The sequence below is a fragment of the Lonchura striata genome, chromosome Z (assembly GCF_050655825.1).
Source record: "Lonchura striata isolate lonStrDom1 chromosome Z, ASM5065582v1, whole genome shotgun sequence".
Taxonomy (NCBI): Eukaryota; Metazoa; Chordata; class Aves; order Passeriformes; family Estrildidae; genus Lonchura; species Lonchura striata.
In genome coordinates, this window is record NC_140740.1 from 15,805,773 (window position 1) to 15,825,491 (window position 19,719).

General features: G+C 54.6%; 2 protein-coding genes across 2 annotated transcripts; both read left to right on the top strand.

Annotated features, from left to right (window-relative positions):
- Positions 1 to 2,294: 2,294 nt before the first annotated feature.
- LOC144248343 (serine/threonine-protein kinase PAK 3-like) lies at positions 2,295 to 8,369 on the top strand. Its single transcript, XM_085567981.1, has 11 exons — positions 2,295 to 2,373; positions 3,762 to 3,775; positions 3,867 to 3,884; positions 4,874 to 5,015; positions 5,360 to 5,423; positions 6,052 to 6,100; positions 6,266 to 6,378; positions 6,568 to 6,685; positions 7,432 to 7,531; positions 7,816 to 8,012; positions 8,109 to 8,369. Exons 1-11 carry the CDS (start codon positions 2,295 to 2,297, stop codon positions 8,283 to 8,285), a joined length of 1,071 nt encoding a protein of 356 aa, XP_085424107.1. The 3' UTR covers positions 8,286 to 8,369.
- A 3,140-nt stretch (positions 8,370 to 11,509) lies between these two features.
- On the top strand, positions 11,510 to 18,933 carry LOC144248342 (serine/threonine-protein kinase PAK 3-like). The gene is made up of 11 exons (XM_085567982.1): positions 11,510 to 11,588; positions 12,975 to 12,988; positions 13,080 to 13,097; positions 14,087 to 14,228; positions 14,573 to 14,636; positions 15,265 to 15,313; positions 15,479 to 15,591; positions 15,781 to 15,898; positions 16,645 to 16,744; positions 17,029 to 17,225; positions 17,322 to 18,933. Exons 1-11 carry the CDS (start codon positions 11,510 to 11,512, stop codon positions 17,496 to 17,498), a joined length of 1,071 nt encoding a protein of 356 aa, XP_085424108.1. The 3' UTR covers positions 17,499 to 18,933.
- Positions 18,934 to 19,719: the final 786 nt, after the last annotated feature.

Below are 19,719 nucleotides of genomic sequence, written 5' to 3' on the forward strand. Positions count from 1 at the left end.
AAAGCAAGTGCAGGAAAACTGGCGTGCAGACGCCTGCGCCTGAGGAGGCCCTCGTGCCCTGCCAGCTCAGGGGAGGGAAATGGGGATGGATCGTGCATAGGCAGAGCTTCAGCCATCCCCTGAGTTTTATGAGGAGCTCTGCTGTAGATAGGAAATGTAATGTTTTGAGGTTTTCTGAGCTTAGCTGTCTTTAGTTAGGACTAGAGACCATAGAAAGCTTCATTCATGAGGCATTGTTTAGAAAAGAGTAGAGTAGTGTTGATGTAGGGAAGCTCAGAATTATCCCTTAAGGAGAAATGAATGAATTGTCATCAGAAGAATTGAGCTATCCAAGAAGAATGTGGGATTGAGCAGATCTGGAGCAGGCATGTCCCACGAGTTGTCTGCCTGAACTGGCCACCTGGAGGACAGATTGAGGAAGATGAAGATGGTGAAGTAACCAGGAGATGCTCTGTTCCAGCTCTTGCTTTCAGCACGACTGGCAATAAAACCTCTAAACCCCCCAGAGCCCTGGAGTGTTCCCTTGCGTGTCACGCTGTGCCTAAGCTGGTCAGTGCCTTCCAAGCTGTGCGCTGCGGACGGGCTCTCCCGTTCACGGCTTTGCGCTGCTTCCGAGCGCCCCAAGGCTCTCCCCCTTGCCAGAGTGGCCCTGGCCTGCCCCACACACCTTCCCCGACAGCTGCCCCACACTGCCCCACCTGCCTGGCAGAGATGTTTCCCCCCGTGCCATTGTGTCCCTCCGTGCCAGCTGCCCCTCACGCTGGGTCAGGATGAGAGACCTGGCCTGGCTGTCCCCCTTTTCCTGGCGGTCACTTGGTGCTGAGGAGTAAAGGAGGGTCGAAAGGGCACGTCTTCCTTACACTTCCCTCTCTTGAACCTCTGGGGCACCAAAGCGCCCTGCTCAAGGGGGCCTGAGGGCCTGCACTGGGCTTTCCATGCTACCGTGTCATTCCTCCTTCTCTAAAGCCCTACAATTCGCTGGTTGATGTGAGCGGACTTGGAAATGGGGAAAATGAGATGCTTTCCAATGGAGGCAATCCTTCTAGGTAACTACTGCAGTATTTCAGCAAGAGAATTTGAAGATAGTGCTGGGCCTTGCATCAATTGCATTGATATTGAAACGCCACGCTCAGCTTCTGAAGTGTGAGGAGCCCAGGGTAAAGCTCCTTGAAAGACTGGACTGTGCTGTCCACCAGCAGAGGACTTGTGGGTGCTGAGTCACCAGGAAAGCAAGTCTGGGATCCTTGTTCTACAGGTGAACCGAGTTGATTTCCAGAGGAGTTGCGTGCACTTTTCCGCCGTCTCACGCACTAATTTCTTTCTGCTTTCAAGCTGGCTCCTGGGTCTAGCTGAAGATTTTAACAGAGAGGGGAATGACTACAACTCATTTTCATTGGGATGTGGCTGTGCAAGTGTCCGCCACGAAACTTACAGGGAGCATGGAGCCTGGGCAAACATCTGTGAGACTGCGGCTTTGGCCTGTTCCAAAGGGCCCTTCCTTGGGCTCGACATCTGCAGGGCGTTGCAGAGCAGTGGGCTGCAGGCTGCTGCCAGAGCTCCAACACAACTGTGGCAGCCCAGGAACCACTGCAAAGCTCCTGTGGTTGTTCTGAGGCTTTCAGTGGCCAGAGAAAGAGCAAGCAGGACAAGAGGAGCTTTGTGTCAAGAGCTAAGGCAGCATCTCCCTGCCACAAAAGGGAAGCCGTGCAGCAAACGGAGTGGGAGCAAAAATCAGCATGCACCAGTGTGCTCAAGAAGCATCTGCACGCTGCAATACTCCTGGAAATTTATTTTCTTTGCTTCTTTTTCCCCCTACATGTCATGGAAGAAGTTGGCTTTTCAGAACCAACTAAGATGCCAGGGAGAAGAAGCACACTTGCTTTCTGTTCTCGCGTGCAGGCTGGGCCGCCGTGTCTTCTGAGTTGCCCTGGGACGCCTTGAGCTCTGGCTTATGGACTGGAAGGACACGTTCTGCTGCTTCACGACTGAGCAGAACTTCCCAGGCTTTTCTTTGGCGTCATCTGTACAGAAGGTTCGGTTGCTGGGCACAACAAACCCAGAGCAGCTGCTATTGTGAGGTCAAGGGAGCGATGCCATGTCACAGTGCCGCGTCACAGCACAGCGATGTCCCGGTGAGCCCGAGGCCTGGTTGTCCAGAGCAGCTTTTCGGCTCGCTCCCTGCAGGAGGATCCTTGCGACCAAGGAGTTCTCAGCAGACGGCCTGCACCCCGAGAGGAGTCTTGCTTTACCCCTTGGGTGGCATTCAGTGTGCGAAGCAGCAGAGCACGGCCAAGATGTTCGGGCAGGTCTGTGCCGCGGTTTGCACCATCTTTACCGTTGCTTATTCTGGATACTACCTGACCCACCTGACTCGTAAGTAAAGGTTTATCCTGGGGCTGGCGTCCCCTGGCTTTTGCTTCGCTCTGCTCTATACGCCGCGGTAGTGACCGAGTTGATCAGGGAACAAAACTGCCGTTAGGATGCACCAGTTTGGTAAATCTCCTGCCAGCAGCATCAGCTAAGAAGGGGGTATCTGTACTGGGTGGTAGGTGCAGAGCGTTTGCAATGTAATTTGCAGCCTGCGGCGCTTGCCTTCCCTCCCCGGGACAGCGCGTGGCAGTGGAGTGTGTCATTTCCTCAGCTTGCTGCTTCAACCAAGACAACCTGGAAATTGTAGACTCTGAGGGGAGATGCTCAGAAGTACTTCTCAAAACCCTGTGGCTCTCTCCAGGAGTGAAGGAAAGCACCTTTTGCTCCAAATGCTGCCATTTAGAGGCCTTGGCTGTGTGCCTTGACCCTTTCTAGGCTGCGCCAAGGTAGCCATTCCCCTGGCGATGCAGCACAAACTCCAGTCCAGTTAGGGTTTGCTGCTGAAGGCAGGAGCTGTTCTGGGGCCGCTGCAGCGGAGAGCTGCCACAGCAAAGGGGTCCTTTATGGAAGCTTTGCTGTTGTATTGTCTTCCAGCAATTGATGGGAATGGCTTGTGCATGCAATTAAAAAACGATCTATAAAATACTGGGAAGAGAAGAGGAAAAACTGCTTGAGCTGTTGCATTTCCTTGGCCGTGTTTCTGTTTCTTTCCTGGCAAAAGAGGCCCAAATGTAGACAGCGCCTACTCTAGTGTCCTTGTTTTTTCTCTTGCTTGCTGTGGGAAAGGGCTGTTGCTCCTGGAGGCATGTTGGGAAAGGGAAATGCTCTCCGTTGGGAATGACTTGTGCTGTGGGAGCCCCCAGCAAAAGGCACTTTTCTAAGGGCCTCTGGTTCCTTTTCCCTTGCTCCCTGCAGGTCACCTCACACGTGGATGGAGAAAAGCCTGTGCTTTGGTGAGTGGCAAAGGAACCCCTGATGTTGCTGGCGTGTAAGAACTGTGCAGCAAGCTGTGAGCTTGGCCTGTTGCAGTAGAGTGTAGAGTGCCAGCGTGGGAGGCTGAAGGAAAGGCCAGCTGCCTGGTGGCAGCAGCAGTAGCAAAGGGAGCACTGGCTCCTTCCTTATTTTCCCATCAAGAGCCTTTCAGGAGGTGAAAAGCAAATGTGACAGCTCCAAGGTGTCTTGCTGCTTCCAGCCAGCATGGAAGATCAAATGCACAGCAAGAGGCAGTAGCACCTCATTCAGCCATCTTCCGAGGGCTTTCATGACTCAGAATGCCACTTGTATCCAAGTCTATGATTTGCCCTTATTCTGGGTGCTTTCCCAGCGCAGTAGAAAGCAGCTGCTGCAAGGGTTGGCTGTTCCCAGTCTCTCTCACTTCTGCCTGTCTGCAGGGCTCAGCCGCAGGGTCAGCGCCTCGTCTGGCTGGCACTCTTACTGAGGGAGAGGCTGAAGAGGAGCAAAACAGCAGCAAGCCTCCAGCTGCTGTCCCTCCACAGGCTGAACTTGCAGAGCCAGTAAGTGGCATCTGAGGCTGGCACTGCCTTGGGTGCAGGGCCAAGCTTCAAGCCAGGCCTTCAACCCCAGCCCTTGTTGCTTGCGGCTGAAGATGCTGGGGGCTGTGTGCCTGCCATGACCTAGTGCTGCTTCAGCCAAGCCAGGGAGCGCTGGCCAATGGGTCCTGAACTTTGACACTTGAGCATCACTTTGCTGGGATGCTGAGAGGACTCAAGAATGCCTCTTGGCATCAGACAAGAGGCAGCATTCAATTATTCCCAGCGTAGAAATGAGCCCCTTGTGCCCCCTGGCGATGCGGGCTGCCTGTGCCCAGCGGACAGAGCGGTCCAAAGACTCAGCTGACAGCCTTGCAGGATATTTGGGAAACACTGGCCTCTGGAAGGGACAAGCCACACTCCATGGACTACTTAGGTTCAGGCATAATGTAGACTGTGCTTCACTTGCACATGGTCAGAGCAGGGTTTGGTGAGGAGAATCCTAGAGGGCTCTGCATTGTATAGGGCAGGTGGGGCTCAGCAGGGCTGGAATGCATCCCCGAAGGGCCGCCCCCTAATGCCTGAAATACAGAGGGGAAATGAGTGAAAGGGATCAGAGAAGGGACACGCTCTGGGCTTCTGCTCAGACAGTTGCATGCCAACTCCAGGGTGATTTCATTGCCCAGGAAAACACAGGAGGAGGAAGAACCGCAACAAGGCTCTGGAGCCCTGCTCTGATCTCTGTGCGGATCTTTGCAAGCCCATCAATGGCTAGTTCCACTCGTTGTGCAGAAAGGCCAGCACGATGGAGCATGGAAGTGGCCATGAGGGGCTGTATCGAAGTAGCCTTAGTGGTTTTCCCATTGCCTTTGGGAAGGGGACGTCCAAAAGCCCCCAGCTGAGGAGGCCTGGCGGTGGCCGACAGCATCTTCCGAAGGCCTTGCTTTTGCCGTGTGCTCTGCGGGGCGTCTGTGCCAGCCGCCCTTCTGACGGGCAATCCTTTCTGGTCCCAGCTCAAGACAGGCTCTGCCATTCAACGTGCCGCTGGACCGGCATCGCCTGCAGCAGCCGGCTGTCCCCCAGCTGCCGGCACTTCATCCAGCAGCCCAGCCCAGCAGCCCGAGATGAGAGAGGAGCAGGGCCTGAAGACACTGAGTACGTCTGCCGTGTTTCTTGTCTGCCAGAGCAGTGCGTTGTCTGCGTGTCTCGGTGCAGGCTGCGCCACAAGTTCCTCCTCGGTCTCAGAGGCGCTTAGGCCTCTCTGCAGAAGCTGTTGTTGTGCTTTGAGGCAGCGAGGGAGCGCTCGGGGTGTTCCTGCTGCCTCTGGGGGCAGCTGGGCCTGGCTTGGCTCTGCCTGGGCTGCCTTTCGTGGCACGTCGCGAGTGACTGGGCCCCAGGGAGCTCTCAAGCTCCTGACAGTGGGCATGCATTTTGGATTGTGCGGGCAGCAAGGCCTCCGGTTGAAAGGGAGCTCCTGGCACTGCTTTTATCTTTCTCAGGGAGCATTGTGAGTCTGGGCGAGCCAATGAAGAAATACAGGGCATTTGAAGAACTTGGACGAGGGTAAGTGTGACGTCTGCTCCGTAGAACAAACCATGGGCCGGGTCTTCAGCTTGTGCAATATCCAGCGTGAAGTCAGGCCAGCTCCAAACACGGTCAGCCTCGGGCTTTGCCTCCTGCCACCTCTCAGGACGGCTCAGTCAGAGCAGTCAGGAAGCATCAGCAAAGACAACTTGATGCAAGCGACGCCTTGCTTGCAGCAGTGAGGAGCAGGACCTGGAAGATCTCCTGGCCCTGTGTCTGTATGGCCTCCAAGGGCACCTTGCCACTCAAGAGCTGCCTGAGGACAGTTCTTAAAGGCAGTGTTTTCCAAGTTAGTCTTCTCCAGATGTAAACCCACTTGCACACCTGTGCGCAAAGCCACAGAGAGATGGAGCCCCCCTTCCACTGGAATGGAACCAAGTGGGCGTGTGCCTTGGAGATTTGCAGGGGTCCTTGGTCTCCATGTGGGAGCTCCGTGTTCCCTGTCCGGCATGGCAGAGGGCTGGTGGGCTGCCGTGCTGCCGGCTGAAGAGACGCCGCAGCCAGGCGTTTTCTAAGGAGTCCAGGCAGCCTAGGGAGATCTCCTGCCTAGGCTTGCTTTCACTGCCAGGGCTATAAAGGGCTTTTTCTGCTGCCCTTTTCTTTCTAGGGGCTTTGGAGCTGTTTATAAAGCCCTGGACACCAGCACAGGACAACAGGTAAAGTGTCCATACCCGCGGCAGTTTCTCCCTAAGCTCTGCTGTCTGGCAACAGGGCAGTTTGGCACAGCTCGCTGTGTCATGGCACGAGCGCTCGCTCCGTGTTCCTTGAGGTCTCGTGCAGGGAGCGACTTCTCAAGTTAATGGTTGCCAATGTCTCTTTAGGTGGCCATCAAGATAATGTCTCTTCAGGAGAAGATGTCTGAGGAGCTGGCTGTCAATGAAATCCTGGTGATGAGGGACAGCAGGAATCCCAATATTGTCAGCTACTTAGACAGGTTGGGGTATTCTCACGTCTATGTAGCTTTAGACATCTGCATGTGCACGGGAGGAGTTTGCAGCTGGCGTTCAGTAATCTCTTCTGGCATGTGTAGCTTGGAGAGCAGTTGCAAAAGCCTGGGTCAGGCCCTCGGGTGCCTGAGCCGTGCCCATTCCTCTCTCTCCATGCCGTGGTTTCCTTCTTTCAGCTACCTGGTGGATGCGGAGCTCTGGCTGGTGATGGAGTTCATGGACGGCGGCACGTTGTTCGATGTGCTCAGGGCAGTGTACCTGGAGGAAGGAGAGATAGGCGCCGTCTGTCGGGAGGTGAGGCGTCCCGCTTGTGCTTCCCCTGGCCTGCCCAGGATGGTTCTTGTCAGCTGGTGGTTAAGGAGAGCAGAGATTTCTTGGCCCCGGCTTTCTTTTGGCGCTGCTCTCACGACACAGAGCAGAAGAAAGAGCATTAATCTGAAGGGAACTGCCTGCTGGAGTCCCCGCATGCCTTAGGCTCTGTTCTTGCACTCTTCCATGCTGTCCGTCCTCTGGCGCTCGTGCACACTCACTTGTTTCATTTCCTGGTTTGCTCCTCTCAGCTTTGCCTCTGAATGTTTGTCTGGAGCCTGTCCGTCTGTCCGACATTCCTTGATGTTCTAAGCCCGCATGCGGGTGGCTGAATTTCAAGCCAAGGGCGAAGGGGATGTCCTCAGCTTCAAAGCACGGCATTGCAGCCCAGATGGCGAGGGATTCTGAAACAGGTCTAATGTGCTGCTTCCTCCTCTGCTGCCACAGGGCTTCCAATGTAATCGTTGCCATGCTGCTTGCCAGCCAAAGGTCACGTGCTTGGTACCAATGGCAGGATGGACTCGTGTGAGCTCAGATGCCTTCGCTTTGAAATATGCAAAGCACTTCTAAGAGTGTTGAAGCAGCAAGCTCTTGCTCTTGACAGCGCCGTGCTAGTGCTCCCTCCTTCACAATTCCCTGAGAAAGCTGTCAACCTCTTGGAGCCCTTTCCTTTCTTCTGGGATCAAATCAGATGCTGAATGTTAACTTTCCTTCCCTCCTTTCTCTCTCAGTGCCTGCAAGGACTGCATTTCCTTCATTCCCGCCAAGTCATCCACAGGGACATCAAGAGCGGCAACGTTCTCGTGGGCATGGACGGATCTGTCAAGCTGGGTGGGTATCGCCCCTGCTCAGGGGCAGCGTTCCCCGCGTGTGCTGTGGGGCTGCTTTTTGGTGACTGCCACTTCCCCAGAAGCGCTGCTCAGCCAGCGCGTGAATCGTGAGGGTGTTTCTGAAATGGCCAATGTCCTATTTCCCTGGCTCCAGCCACGGGGAAGGCAAGCTCAGCTGCCTTTTCAGCTAGACTGGGCATGGCCTTGGCAGGCTTGGAGTGGGCCATCCTTTAGGCCGGTTTGGCAGCGGTGGCTGGCTTTGACAGGCTTTGTTTTTCTCCTCAGCTGACTTTGGCCTCTGCGCTCAGCTCAGCCCTGAGCGCAGCAAGCGCAGCTCCAGAGTGGGCACTCCCAGCTGGATGGCCCCGGAAGTGGTGAGAGGAGAAGCCTACGGCCCCAAAGTGGACATCTGGTCCCTGGGGATCATGGGGCTGGAAATGGTGGAAGGGGAAGCTCCTTACGAGAGGATGGCCCGTGTCAGGGTAAGGTGCAGCTTAGAAAGGGGGCTCTGTGTGGAGAGAGCTGTTGTGGCTAGGAAAGGAGCAGCTAGAGTGTCCTCTTCCATCCACGTGTTGTAGGTTTTTGAACTGATAGAAATGAACGGGTCCCCGAAACTGCAGAACCCCAGGCACCACTCGGCTCTCCTGCGTGACTTTCTGCGCTGCTGCCTGCAGGCAGACGAGGACAGGCGCTGGTCTGCCCAGGAACTCCTGCAGGTGAGAAAAAGCAAAGGGGCAAAAAGCCCTGCGAGCTGAGGACACCTGCATCCAGGGATCAAGAGGAGTGTGGGCTGCGTGGGTGAGGCAGCTTCCAGGAGAGGAAGGCCCATGGGGAATGTGCTGCCCTCGGTCCTCTTGGTGTGTCTTTTGGGCAGCCAAGGAGTCCTGCTTGGGCCCGTGAGGATGTGCTCCTGGAAAGTAACAGGGGTTCCCTTCTTTTTGGTTTTTCTTCCGGGCAGCACCCGTTTGTGACCTCAGGCGAGCCAGCCTCCAGCCTGGCTGCTCTGGTCACCTCAGCCAAGCAAGTGCTGGAAGACTGGAGAGGAGACGCTTGCGCCTGAGGAGGCCCTTGTGCCGTGCCAGCTCCGAGCAGGGGCAAGGGGATGTGTTGTGTTTGGGCAGAGATTCAGCCATCCCCTGACTTTTTAATAAGGGCCTGTGCTGTAGATAGGGAATGTAATGGTTTTGGAATTTTCTTAGTTAAGCTGGGTTCAATTTAAACCGTTGTTGGTTTTTTTTTTTTCCTGAAAAGATTAACTTTTAAAAATTTAGGAAATTGAGGGAGTGACTTCAAAGGACTATAGAATCTAGATAGCTTAGATAGTAGAGGATAGTTTAGCTTAGAATGTGTTAATTTAGGTAAGTTCTGAGCTATCTTTTAAGTAGAAAAGAATGAATTGTCATAATCAGAATTAAGCTGTGAGAGGAACAGCTGTGATGCAGCAGAAGTGCACTGTGCAGGTGCTACAAGCTGTCAGCCTGATCAGGCCAGCTGCATGGCAGAATGATAAAGATGCAGAAGTAGTGAGGGGACACTTTGTTTCAGCCAGAGTGGTAATAAAACTCTGACATAGGCAGAGCGTTGGAAGACTCCCTTCCTTGCCATGCTCTAGCTAAGCTGGACAGTCCCTTGCAGAGGCCCAGAGATCACACTGAGGTAAGCAGCTTTGCTTACCGCAAGTGGGGAAAGCAAGTGCAGGAAAACTGGCGTGCAGACGCCTGCGCCTGAGGAGGCCCTCGTGCCCTGCCAGCTCAGGGGAGGGAAATGGGGATGGATCGTGCATAGGCAGAGCTTCAGCCATCCCCTGAGTTTTATGAGGAGCTCTGCTGTAGATAGGAAATGTAATGTTTTGAGGTTTTCTGAGCTTAGCTGTCTTTAGTTAGGACTAGAGACCATAGAAAGCTTCATTCATGAGGCATTGTTTAGAAAAGAGTAGAGTAGTGTTGATGTAGGGAAGCTCAGAATTATCCCTTAAGGAGAAATGAATGAATTGTCATCAGAAGAATTGAGCTATCCAAGAAGAATGTGGGATTGAGCAGATCTGGAGCAGGCATGTCCCACGAGTTGTCTGCCTGAACTGGCCACCTGGAGGACAGATTGAGGAAGATGAAGATGGTGAAGTAACCAGGAGATGCTCTGTTCCAGCTCTTGCTTTCAGCACGACTGGCAATAAAACCTCTAAACCCCCCAGAGCCCTGGAGTGTTCCCTTGCGTGTCACGCTGTGCCTAAGCTGGTCAGTGCCTTCCAAGCTGTGCGCTGCGGACGGGCTCTCCCGTTCACGGCTTTGCGCTGCTTCCGAGCGCCCCAAGGCTCTCCCCCTTGCCAGAGTGGCCCTGGCCTGCCCCACACACCTTCCCCGACAGCTGCCCCACACTGCCCCACCTGCCTGGCAGAGATGTTTCCCCCCGTGCCATTGTGTCCCTCCGTGCCAGCTGCCCCTCACGCTGGGTCAGGATGAGAGACCTGGCCTGGCTGTCCCCCTTTTCCTGGCGGTCACTTGGTGCTGAGGAGTAAAGGAGGGTCGAAAGGGCACGTCTTCCTTACACTTCCCTCTCTTGAACCTCTGGGGCACCAAAGCGCCCTGCTCAAGGGGGCCTGAGGGCCTGCACTGGGCTTTCCATGCTACCGTGTCATTCCTCCTTCTCTAAAGCCCTACAATTCGCTGGTTGATGTGAGCGGACTTGGAAATGGGGAAAATGAGATGCTTTCCAATGGAGGCAATCCTTCTAGGTAACTACTGCAGTATTTCAGCAAGAGAATTTGAAGATAGTGCTGGGCCTTGCATCAATTGCATTGATATTGAAACGCCACGCTCAGCTTCTGAAGTGTGAGGAGCCCAGGGTAAAGCTCCTTGAAAGACTGGACTGTGCTGTCCACCAGCAGAGGACTTGTGGGTGCTGAGTCACCAGGAAAGCAAGTCTGGGATCCTTGTTCTACAGGTGAACCGAGTTGATTTCCAGAGGAGTTGCGTGCACTTTTCCGCCGTCTCACGCACTAATTTCTTTCTGCTTTCAAGCTGGCTCCTGGGTCTAGCTGAAGATTTTAACAGAGAGGGGAATGACTACAACTCATTTTCATTGGGATGTGGCTGTGCAAGTGTCCGCCACGAAACTTACAGGGAGCATGGAGCCTGGGCAAACATCTGTGAGACTGCGGCTTTGGCCTGTTCCAAAGGGCCCTTCCTTGGGCTCGACATCTGCAGGGCGTTGCAGAGCAGTGGGCTGCAGGCTGCTGCCAGAGCTCCAACACAACTGTGGCAGCCCAGGAACCACTGCAAAGCTCCTGTGGTTGTTCTGAGGCTTTCAGTGGCCAGAGAAAGAGCAAGCAGGACAAGAGGAGCTTTGTGTCAAGAGCTAAGGCAGCATCTCCCTGCCACAAAAGGGAGGCCGTGCAGCAAACGGAGTGGGAGCAAAAATCAGCATGCACCAGTGTGCTCAAGAAGCATCTGCACGCTGCAATACTCCTGGAAATTTATTTTCTTTGCTTCTTTTTCCCCCTACATGTCATGGAAGAAGTTGGCTTTTCAGAACCAACTAAGATGCCAGGGAGAAGAAGCACACTTGCTTTCTGTTCTCGCGTGCAGGCTGGGCCGCCGTGTCTTCTGAGTTGCCCTGGGACGCCTTGAGCTCTGGCTTATGGACTGGAAGGACACGTTCTGCTGCTTCACGACTGAGCAGAACTTCCCAGGCTTTTCTTTGGCGTCATCTGTACAGAAGGTTCGGTTGCTGGGCACAACAAACCCAGAGCAGCTGCTATTGTGAGGTCAAGGGAGCGATGCCATGTCACAGTGCCGCGTCACAGCACAGCGATGTCCCGGTGAGCCCGAGGCCTGGTTGTCCAGAGCAGCTTTTCGGCTCGCTCCCTGCAGGAGGATCCTTGCGACCAAGGAGTTCTCAGCAGACGGCCTGCACCCCGAGAGGAGTCTTGCTTTACCCCTTGGGTGGCATTCAGTGTGCGAAGCAGCAGAGCACGGCCAAGATGTTCGGGCAGGTCTGTGCCGCGGTTTGCACCATCTTTACCGTTGCTTATTCTGGATACTACCTGACCCACCTGACTCGTAAGTAAAGGTTTATCCTGGGGCTGGCGTCCCCTGGCTTTTGCTTCGCTCTGCTCTATACGCCGCGGTAGTGACCGAGTTGATCAGGGAACAAAACTGCCGTTAGGATGCACCAGTTTGGTAAATCTCCTGCCAGCAGCATCAGCTAAGAAGGGGGTATCTGTACCGGGTGGTAGGTGCAGAGCGTTTGCAATGTAATTTGCAGCCTGCGGCGCTTGCCTTCCCTCCCCGGGACAGCGCGTGGCAGTGGAGTGTGTCATTTCCTCAGCTTGCTGCTTCAACCAAGACAACCTGGAAATTGTAGACTGAGGGGAGATGCTCAGAAGTACTTCTCAAAACCCTGTGGCTCTCTCCAGGAGTGAAGGAAAGCACCTTTTGCTCCAAATGCTGCCATTTAGAGGCCTTGGCTGTGTGCCTTGACCCTTTCTAGGCTGCGCCAAGGTAGCCATTCCCCTGGCGATGCAGCACAAACTCCAGTCCAGTTAGGGTTTGCTGCTGAAGGCAGGAGCTGTTCTGGGGCCGCTGCAGCGGAGAGCTGCCACAGCAAAGGGGTCCTTTATGGAAGCTTTGCTGTTGTATTGTCTTCCAGCAATTGATGGGAATGGCTTGTGCATGCAATTAAAAAACGATCTATAAAATACTGGGAAGAGAAGAGGAAAAACTGCTTGAGCTGTTGCATTTCCTTGGCCGTGTTTCTGTTTCTTTCCTGGCAAAAGAGGCCCAAATGTAGACAGCGCCTACTCTAGTGTCCTTGTTTGTTCTCTTGCTTGCTGTGGGAAAGGGCTGTTGCTCCTGGAGGCATGTTGGGAAAGGGAAATGCTCTCCGTTGGGAATGACTTGTGCTGTGGGAGCCCCCAGCAAAAGGCACTTTTCTAAGGGCCTCTGGTTCCTTTTCCCTTGCTCCCTGCAGGTCACCTCACACGTGGATGGAGAAAAGCCTGTGCTTTGGTGAGTGGCAAAGGAACCCCTGATGTTGCTGGCGTGTAAGAACTGTGCAGCAAGCTGTGAGCTTGGCCTGTTGCAGTAGAGTGTAGAGTGCCAGCGTGGGAGGCTGAAGGAAAGGCCAGCTGCCTGGTGGCAGCAGCAGTAGCAAAGGGAGCACTGGCTCCTTCCTTATTTTCCCATCAAGAGCCTTTCAGGAGGTGAAAAGCAAATGTGACAGCTCCAAGGTGTCTTGCTGCTTCCAGCCAGCATGGAAGATCAAATGCACAGCAAGAGGCAGTAGCACCTCATTCAGCCATCTTCCGAGGGCTTTCATGACTCAGAATGCCACTTGTATCCAAGTCTATGATTTGCCCTTATTCTGGGTGCTTTCCCAGCGCAGTAGAAAGCAGCTGCTGCAAGGGTTGGCTGTTCCCAGTCTCTCTCACTTCTGCCTGTCTGCAGGGCTCAGCCGCAGGGTCAGCGCCTCGTCTGGCTGGCACTCTTACTGAGGGAGAGGCTGAAGAGGAGCAAAACAGCAGCAAGCCTCCAGCTGCTGTCCCTCCACAGGCTGAACTTGCAGAGCCAGTAAGTGGCATCTGAGGCTGGCACTGCCTTGGGTGCAGGGCCAAGCTTCAAGCCAGGCCTTCAACCCCAGCCCTTGTTGCTTGCGGCTGAAGATGCTGGGGGCTGTGTGCCTGCCATGACCTAGTGCTGCTTCAGCCAAGCCAGGGAGCGCTGGCCAGTGGGTCCTGAACTTTGACACTTGAGCATCACTTTGCTGGGATGCTGAGAGGACTCGAGAATGCCTCTTGGCATCAGACAAGAGGCAGCATTCAATTATTCCCAGCGTAGAAATGAGCCCCTTGTGCCCCCTGGCGATGCGGGCTGCCTGTGCCCAGCGGACAGAGCGGTCCAAAGACTCAGCTGACAGCCTTGCAGGATATTTGGGAAACACTGGCCTCTGGAAGGGACAAGCCACACTCCATGGACTACTTAGGTTCAGGCATAATGTAGACTGTGCTTCACTTGCACATGGTCAGAGCAGGGTTTGGTGAGGAGAATCCTAGAGGGCTCTGCATTGTATAGGGCAGGTGGGGCTCAGCAGGGCTGGAATGCATCCCCGAAGGGCCGCCCCCTAATGCCTGAAATACAGAGGGGAAATCAGTGAAAGGGATCAGAGAAGGGACACGCTCTGGGCTTCTGCTCAGACAGTTGCATGCCAACTCCAGGGTGATTTCATTGCCCAGGAAAACACAGGAGGAGGAAGAACCGCAACAAGGCTCTGGAGCCCTGCTCTGATCTCTGTGCGGATCTTTGCAAGCCCATCAATGGCTAGTTCCACTCGTTGTGCAGAAAGGCCAGCACGATGGAGCATGGAAGTGGCCATGAGGGGCTGTATCGAAGTAGCCTTAGTGGTTTTCCCATTGCCTTTGGGAAGGGGACGTCCAAAAGCCCCCAGCTGAGGAGGCCTGGCGGTGGCCGACAGCATCTTCCGAAGGCCTTGCTTTTGCCGTGTGCTCTGCGGGGCGTCTGTGCCAGCCGCCCTTCTGACGGGCAATCCTTTCTGGTCCCAGCTCAAGACAGGCTCTGCCATTCAACGTGCCGCTGGACCGGCATCGCCTGCAGCAGCCGGCTGTCCCCCAGCTGCCGGCACTTCATCCAGCAGCCCAGCCCAGCAGCCCGAGATGAGAGAGGAGCAGGGCCTGAAGACACTGAGTACGTCTGCCGTGTTTCTTGTCTGCCAGAGCAGTGCGTTGTCTGCGTGTCTCGGTGCAGGCTGCGCCACAAGTTCCTCCTCGGTCTCAGAGGCGCTGAGGCCTCTCTGCAGAAGCTGTTGTTGTGCTTTGAGGCAGCGAGGGAGCGCTCGGGGTGTTCCTGCTGCCTCTGGGGGCAGCTGGGCCTGGCTTGGCTCTGCCTGGGCTGCCTTTCGTGGCACGTCGCGAGTGACTGGGCCCCAGGGAGCTCTCAAGCTCCTGACAGTGGGCATGCATTTTGGATTGTGCGGGCAGCAAGGCCTCCGGTTGAAAGGGAGCTCCTGGCACTGCTTTTATCTTTCTCAGGGAGCATTGTGAGTCTGGGCGAGCCAATGAAGAAATACAGGGCATTTGAAGAACTTGGACGAGGGTAAGTGTGACGTCTGCTCCGTAGAACAAACCATGGGCCGGGTCTTCAGCTTGTGCAATATCCAGCGTGAAGTCAGGCCAGCTCCAAACACGGTCAGCCTCGGGCTTTGCCTCCTGCCACCTCTCAGGACGGCTCAGTCAGAGCAGTCAGGAAGCATCAGCAAAGACAACTTGATGCAAGCGACGCCTTGCTTGCAGCAGTGAGGAGCAGGACCTGGAAGATCTCCTGGCCCTGTGTCTGTATGGCCTCCAAGGGCACCTTGCCACTCAAGAGCTGCCTGAGGACAGTTCTTAAAGGCAGTGTTTTCCAAGTTAGTCTTCTCCAGATGTAAACCCACTTGCACACCTGTGCGCAAAGCCACAGAGAGATGGAGCCCCCCTTCCACTGGAATGGAACCAAGTGGGCGTGTGCCTTGGAGATTTGCAGGGGTCCTTGGTCTCCATGTGGGAGCTCCGTGTTCCCTGTCCGGCATGGCAGAGGGCTGGTGGGCTGCCGTGCTGCCGGCTGAAGAGACGCCGCAGCCAGGCGTTTTCTAAGGAGTCCAGGCAGCCTAGGGAGATCTCCTGCCTAGGCTTGCTTTCACTGCCAGGGCTATAAAGGGCTTTTTCTGCTGCCCTTTTCTTTCTAGGGGCTTTGGAGCTGTTTATAAAGCCCTGGACACCAGCACAGGACAACAGGTAAAGTGTCCATACCCACGGCAGTTTCTCCCTAAGCTCTGCTGTCTGGCAACAGGGCAGTTTGGCACAGCTCGCTGTGTCATGGCACGAGCGCTCGCTCCGTGTTCCTTGAGGTCTCGTGCAGGGAGCGACTTCTCAAGTTAATGGTTGCCAATGTCTCTTTAGGTGGCCATCAAGATAATGTCTCTTCAGGAGAAGATGTCTGAGGAGCTGGCTGTCAATGAAATCCTGGTGATGAGGGACAGCAGGAATCCCAATATTGTCAGCTACTTAGACAGGTTGGGGTATTCTCACGTCTATGTAGCTTTAGACATCTGCATGTGCACGGGAGGAGTTTGCAGCTGGCGTTCAGTAATCTCTTCTGGCATGTGTAGCTTGGAGAGCAGTTGCAAAAGCCTGGGTCAGGCCCTCGGGTGCCTGAGCCGTGCCCATTCCTCTCTCTCCATGCCGTGGTTTCCTTCTTTCAGCTACCTGGTGGATGCGGAGCTCTGGCTGGTGATGGAGTTCATGGACGGCGGCACGTTGTTCGATGTGCTCAGGGCAGTGTACCTGGAGGAAGGAGAGATAGGCGCCGTCTGTCGGGAGGTGAGGCGTCCCGCTTGTGCTTCCCCTGGCCTGCCCAGGATGGTTCTTGTCAGCTGGTGGTTAAGGAGAGCAGAGATTTCTTGGCCCCGGCTTTCTTTTGGCGCTGCTCTCACGACACAGAGCAGAAGAAAGAGCATTAATCTGAAGGGAACTGCCTGCTGGAGTCCCCGCATGCCTTAGGCTCTGTTCTTGCACTCTTCCATGCTGTCCGTCCTCTGGCGCTCGTGCACACTCACTTGTTTCATTTCCTGGTTTGCTCCTCTCAGCTTTGCCTCTGAATGTTTGTCTGGAGCCTGTCCGTCTGTCCGACATTCCTTGATGTTCTAAGCCCGCATGCGGGTGGCTGAATTTCAAGCCAAGGGCGAAGGGGATGTCCTCAGCTTCAAAGCACGGCATTGCAGCCCAGATGGCGAGGGATTCTGAAACAGGTCTAATGTGCTGCTTCCTCCTCTGCTGCCACAGGGCTTCCAATGTAATCGTTGCCATGCTGCTTGCCAGCCAAAGGTCACGTGCTTGGTACCAATGGCAGGATGGACTCGTGTGAGCTCAGATGCCTTCGCTTTGAAATATGCAAAGCACTTCTAAGAGTGTTGAAGCAGCAAGCTCTTGCTCTTGACAGCGCCGTGCTAGTGCTCCCTCCTTCACAATTCCCTGAGAAAGCTGTCAACCTCTTGGAGCCCTTTCCTTTCTTCTGGGATCAAATCAGATGCTGAATGTTAACTTTCCTTCCCTCCTTTCTCTCTCAGTGCCTGCAAGGACTGCATTTCCTTCATTCCCGCCAAGTCATCCACAGGGACATCAAGAGCGGCAACGTTCTCGTGGGCATGGACGGATCTGTCAAGCTGGGTGGGTATCGCCCCTGCTCAGGGGCAGCGTTCCCCGCGTGTGCTGTGGGGCTGCTTTTTGGTGACTGCCACTTCCCCAGAAGCGCTGCTCAGCCAGCACGTGAATCGTGAGGGTGTTTCTGAAATGGCCAATGCCCTATTTCCCTGGCTCCAGCCACGGGGAAGGCAAGCTCAGCTGCCTTTTCAGCTAGACTGGGCATGGCCTTGGCAGGCTTGGAGTGGGCCATCCTTTAGGCCGGTTTGGCAGCGGTGGCTGGCTTTGACAGGCTTTGTTTTTCTCCTCAGCTGACTTTGGCCTCTGCGCTCAGCTCAGCCCTGAGCGCAGCAAGCGCAGCTCCAGAGTGGGCACTCCCAGCTGGATGGCCCCGGAAGTGGTGAGAGGAGAAGCCTACAGCCCCAAAGTGGACATCTGGTCCCTGGGGATCATGGGGCTGGAAATGGTGGAAGGGGAAGCTCCTTACGAGAGGATGGCCCGTGTCAGGGTAAGGTGCAGCTTAGAAAGGGGGCTCTGTGTGGAGAGAGCTGTTCTGGCTAGGAAAGGAGCAGCTAGAGTGTCCTCTTCCATCCATGTGTTGTAGGTTTTTGAACTGATAGAAATGAACGGGCCCCCGAAACTGCAGAACCCCAGGCACCACTCGGCTCTCCTGCGCGACTTTCTGCGCTGCTGCCTGCAGGCAGACGAGGACAGGCGCTGGTCTGCCCAGGAACTCCTGCAGGTGAGAAAAAGCAAAGGGGCAAAAAGCCCTGCCAGCTGAGGACACCTGCATCCAGGGATCAAGAGGAGTGTGGGCTGCGTGGGTGAGGCAGCTTCCAGGAGAGGAAGGCCCATGGGGAATGTGCTGCCCTCGGTCCTCTTGGTGTGTCTTTTGGGCAGCCAAGGAGTCCTGCTTGGGCCCGTGAGGATGTGCTCATGGAAAGTAACAGGGGTTCCCTTCTTTTTGGTTTTTCTTCCGGGCAGCACCCGTTTGTGACCTCAGGCGAGCCAGCCTCCAGCCTGGCTGCTCTGGTCACCTCAGCCAAGCAAGTGCTGGAAGACTGGAGAGGAGACGCTTGCGCCTGAGGAGGCCCTTGTGCCGTGCCAGCTCCGAGCAGGGGCAAGGGGATGTGTTGTGTTTGGGCAGAGATTCAGCCATCCCCTGACTTTTTAATAAGGGCCTGTGCTGTAGATAGGGAATGTAATGGTTTTGGAATTTTCTTAGTTAAGCTGGGTAAAATTTAAACCGTTGTTGGTTTTTTTTTTTTCCTGAAAAGATTAACTTTTAAAAATTTAGGAAATTGAGGGAGTGACTTCAAAGGACTATAGAATCTAGATAGCTTAGATAGTAGAGGATAGTTTAGCTTAGAATGTGTTAATTTAGGTAAGTTCTGAGCTATCTTTTAAGTAGAAAAGAATGAATTGTCATAATCAGAATTAAGCTGTGAGAGGAACAGCTGTGATGCAGCAGAAGTGCACTGTGCAGGCGCTACAAGCTGTCAGCCTGATCAGGCCAGCTGCATGGCAGAATGATAAAGATGCAGAAGTAGTGAGGGGACACTTTGTTTCAGCCAGAGTGGCAATAAAACTCTGACATAGGCAGAGCGTTGGAAGACTCCCTTCCTTGCCATGCTCTAGCTAAGCTGGACAGTCCCTTGCAGAGGCCCAGAGATCACGCTGAGGTAAGCAGCTTTGCTTACCGCAAGTGGGGAAAGCAAGTGCAGGAAAACTGGCGTGCAGACGCCTGCGCCTGAGGAGGCCCTCGTGCCCTGCCAGCTCAGGGGAGGGAAATGGGGATGGATCGTGCATAGGCAGAGCTTCAGCCATCCCCTGAGTTTTATGAGGAGCTCTGCTGTAGATAGGAAATGTAATGTTTTGAGGTTTTCTGAGCTTAGCTGTCTTTAGTTAGGACTAGAGACCATAGAAAGCTTCATTCATGAGGCATTGTTTAGAAAAGAGTAGAGTAGTGTTGATGTAGGGAAGCTCAGAATTATCCCTTAAGGAGAAATGAATGAATTGTCATCAGAAGAATTGAGCTATCCAAGAAGAATGTGGGATTGAGCAGATCTGGAGCAGGCATGTCCCACGAGTTGTCTGCCTGAACTGGCCACCTGGAGGACAGATTGAGGAAGATGAAGATGGTGAAGTAACCAGGAGATGCTCTGTTCCAGCTCTTGCTTTCAGCACGACTGGCAATAAAACCTCTAAACCCCCCAGAGCCCTGGAGTGTTCCCTTGCGTGTCACGCTGTGCCTAAGCTGGTCAGTGCCTTCCAAGCTGTGCGCTGAGGATGGGCTCTCCCGTTCACGGCTTTGCGCTGCTTCCGAGCGCCCCAAGGCTCTCCCCCTTGCCAGAGTGGCCCTGGCCTGCCCCACACACCTTCCCCGACAGCTGCCCCACACTGCCCCACCTGCCTGGCAGAGATGTTTCCCCCCATGCCATTTTGTCCCTCCGTGCCAGCTGCCCCTCACGCTGGGTCAGGATGAGAGACCTGGCCTGGCTGTCCCCCGTTTCCTGGCGATCACTTGGTGCTGAGGAGTAAAGGAGGGTCGAAAGGGCACGTCTTCCTTACACTTCCCTCTCTTGAACCTCTGGGGCACCAAAGCGCCCTGCTCAAGGGGGCCTGAGGGCCTGCACTGGGCTTTCCATGCTACCGTGTCATTCCTCCTTCTCTAAAGCCCTACAATTCGCTGGTTGATGTGAGCGGACTTGGAAATGGGGAAAATGAGATGCTTTCCAATGGAGGCAATCCTTCTAGGTAACTACTGCAGTGTTTCAGCAAGAGAATTTGAAGATAGTGCTGGGCCTTGCATCAATTGCATTGATATTGAAACGCCACGCTCAGCTTCTGAAGTGTGAGGAGCCCAGGGTAAAGCTCCTTGAAAGACTGGACTGTGCTGTCCACCAGCAGAGGACTTGTGGGTGCTGAGTCACCAGGAAAGCAAGTCTGGGATCCTTGTTCTACAGGTGAACCGAGTTGATTTCCAGAGTTGCGTGCACTTT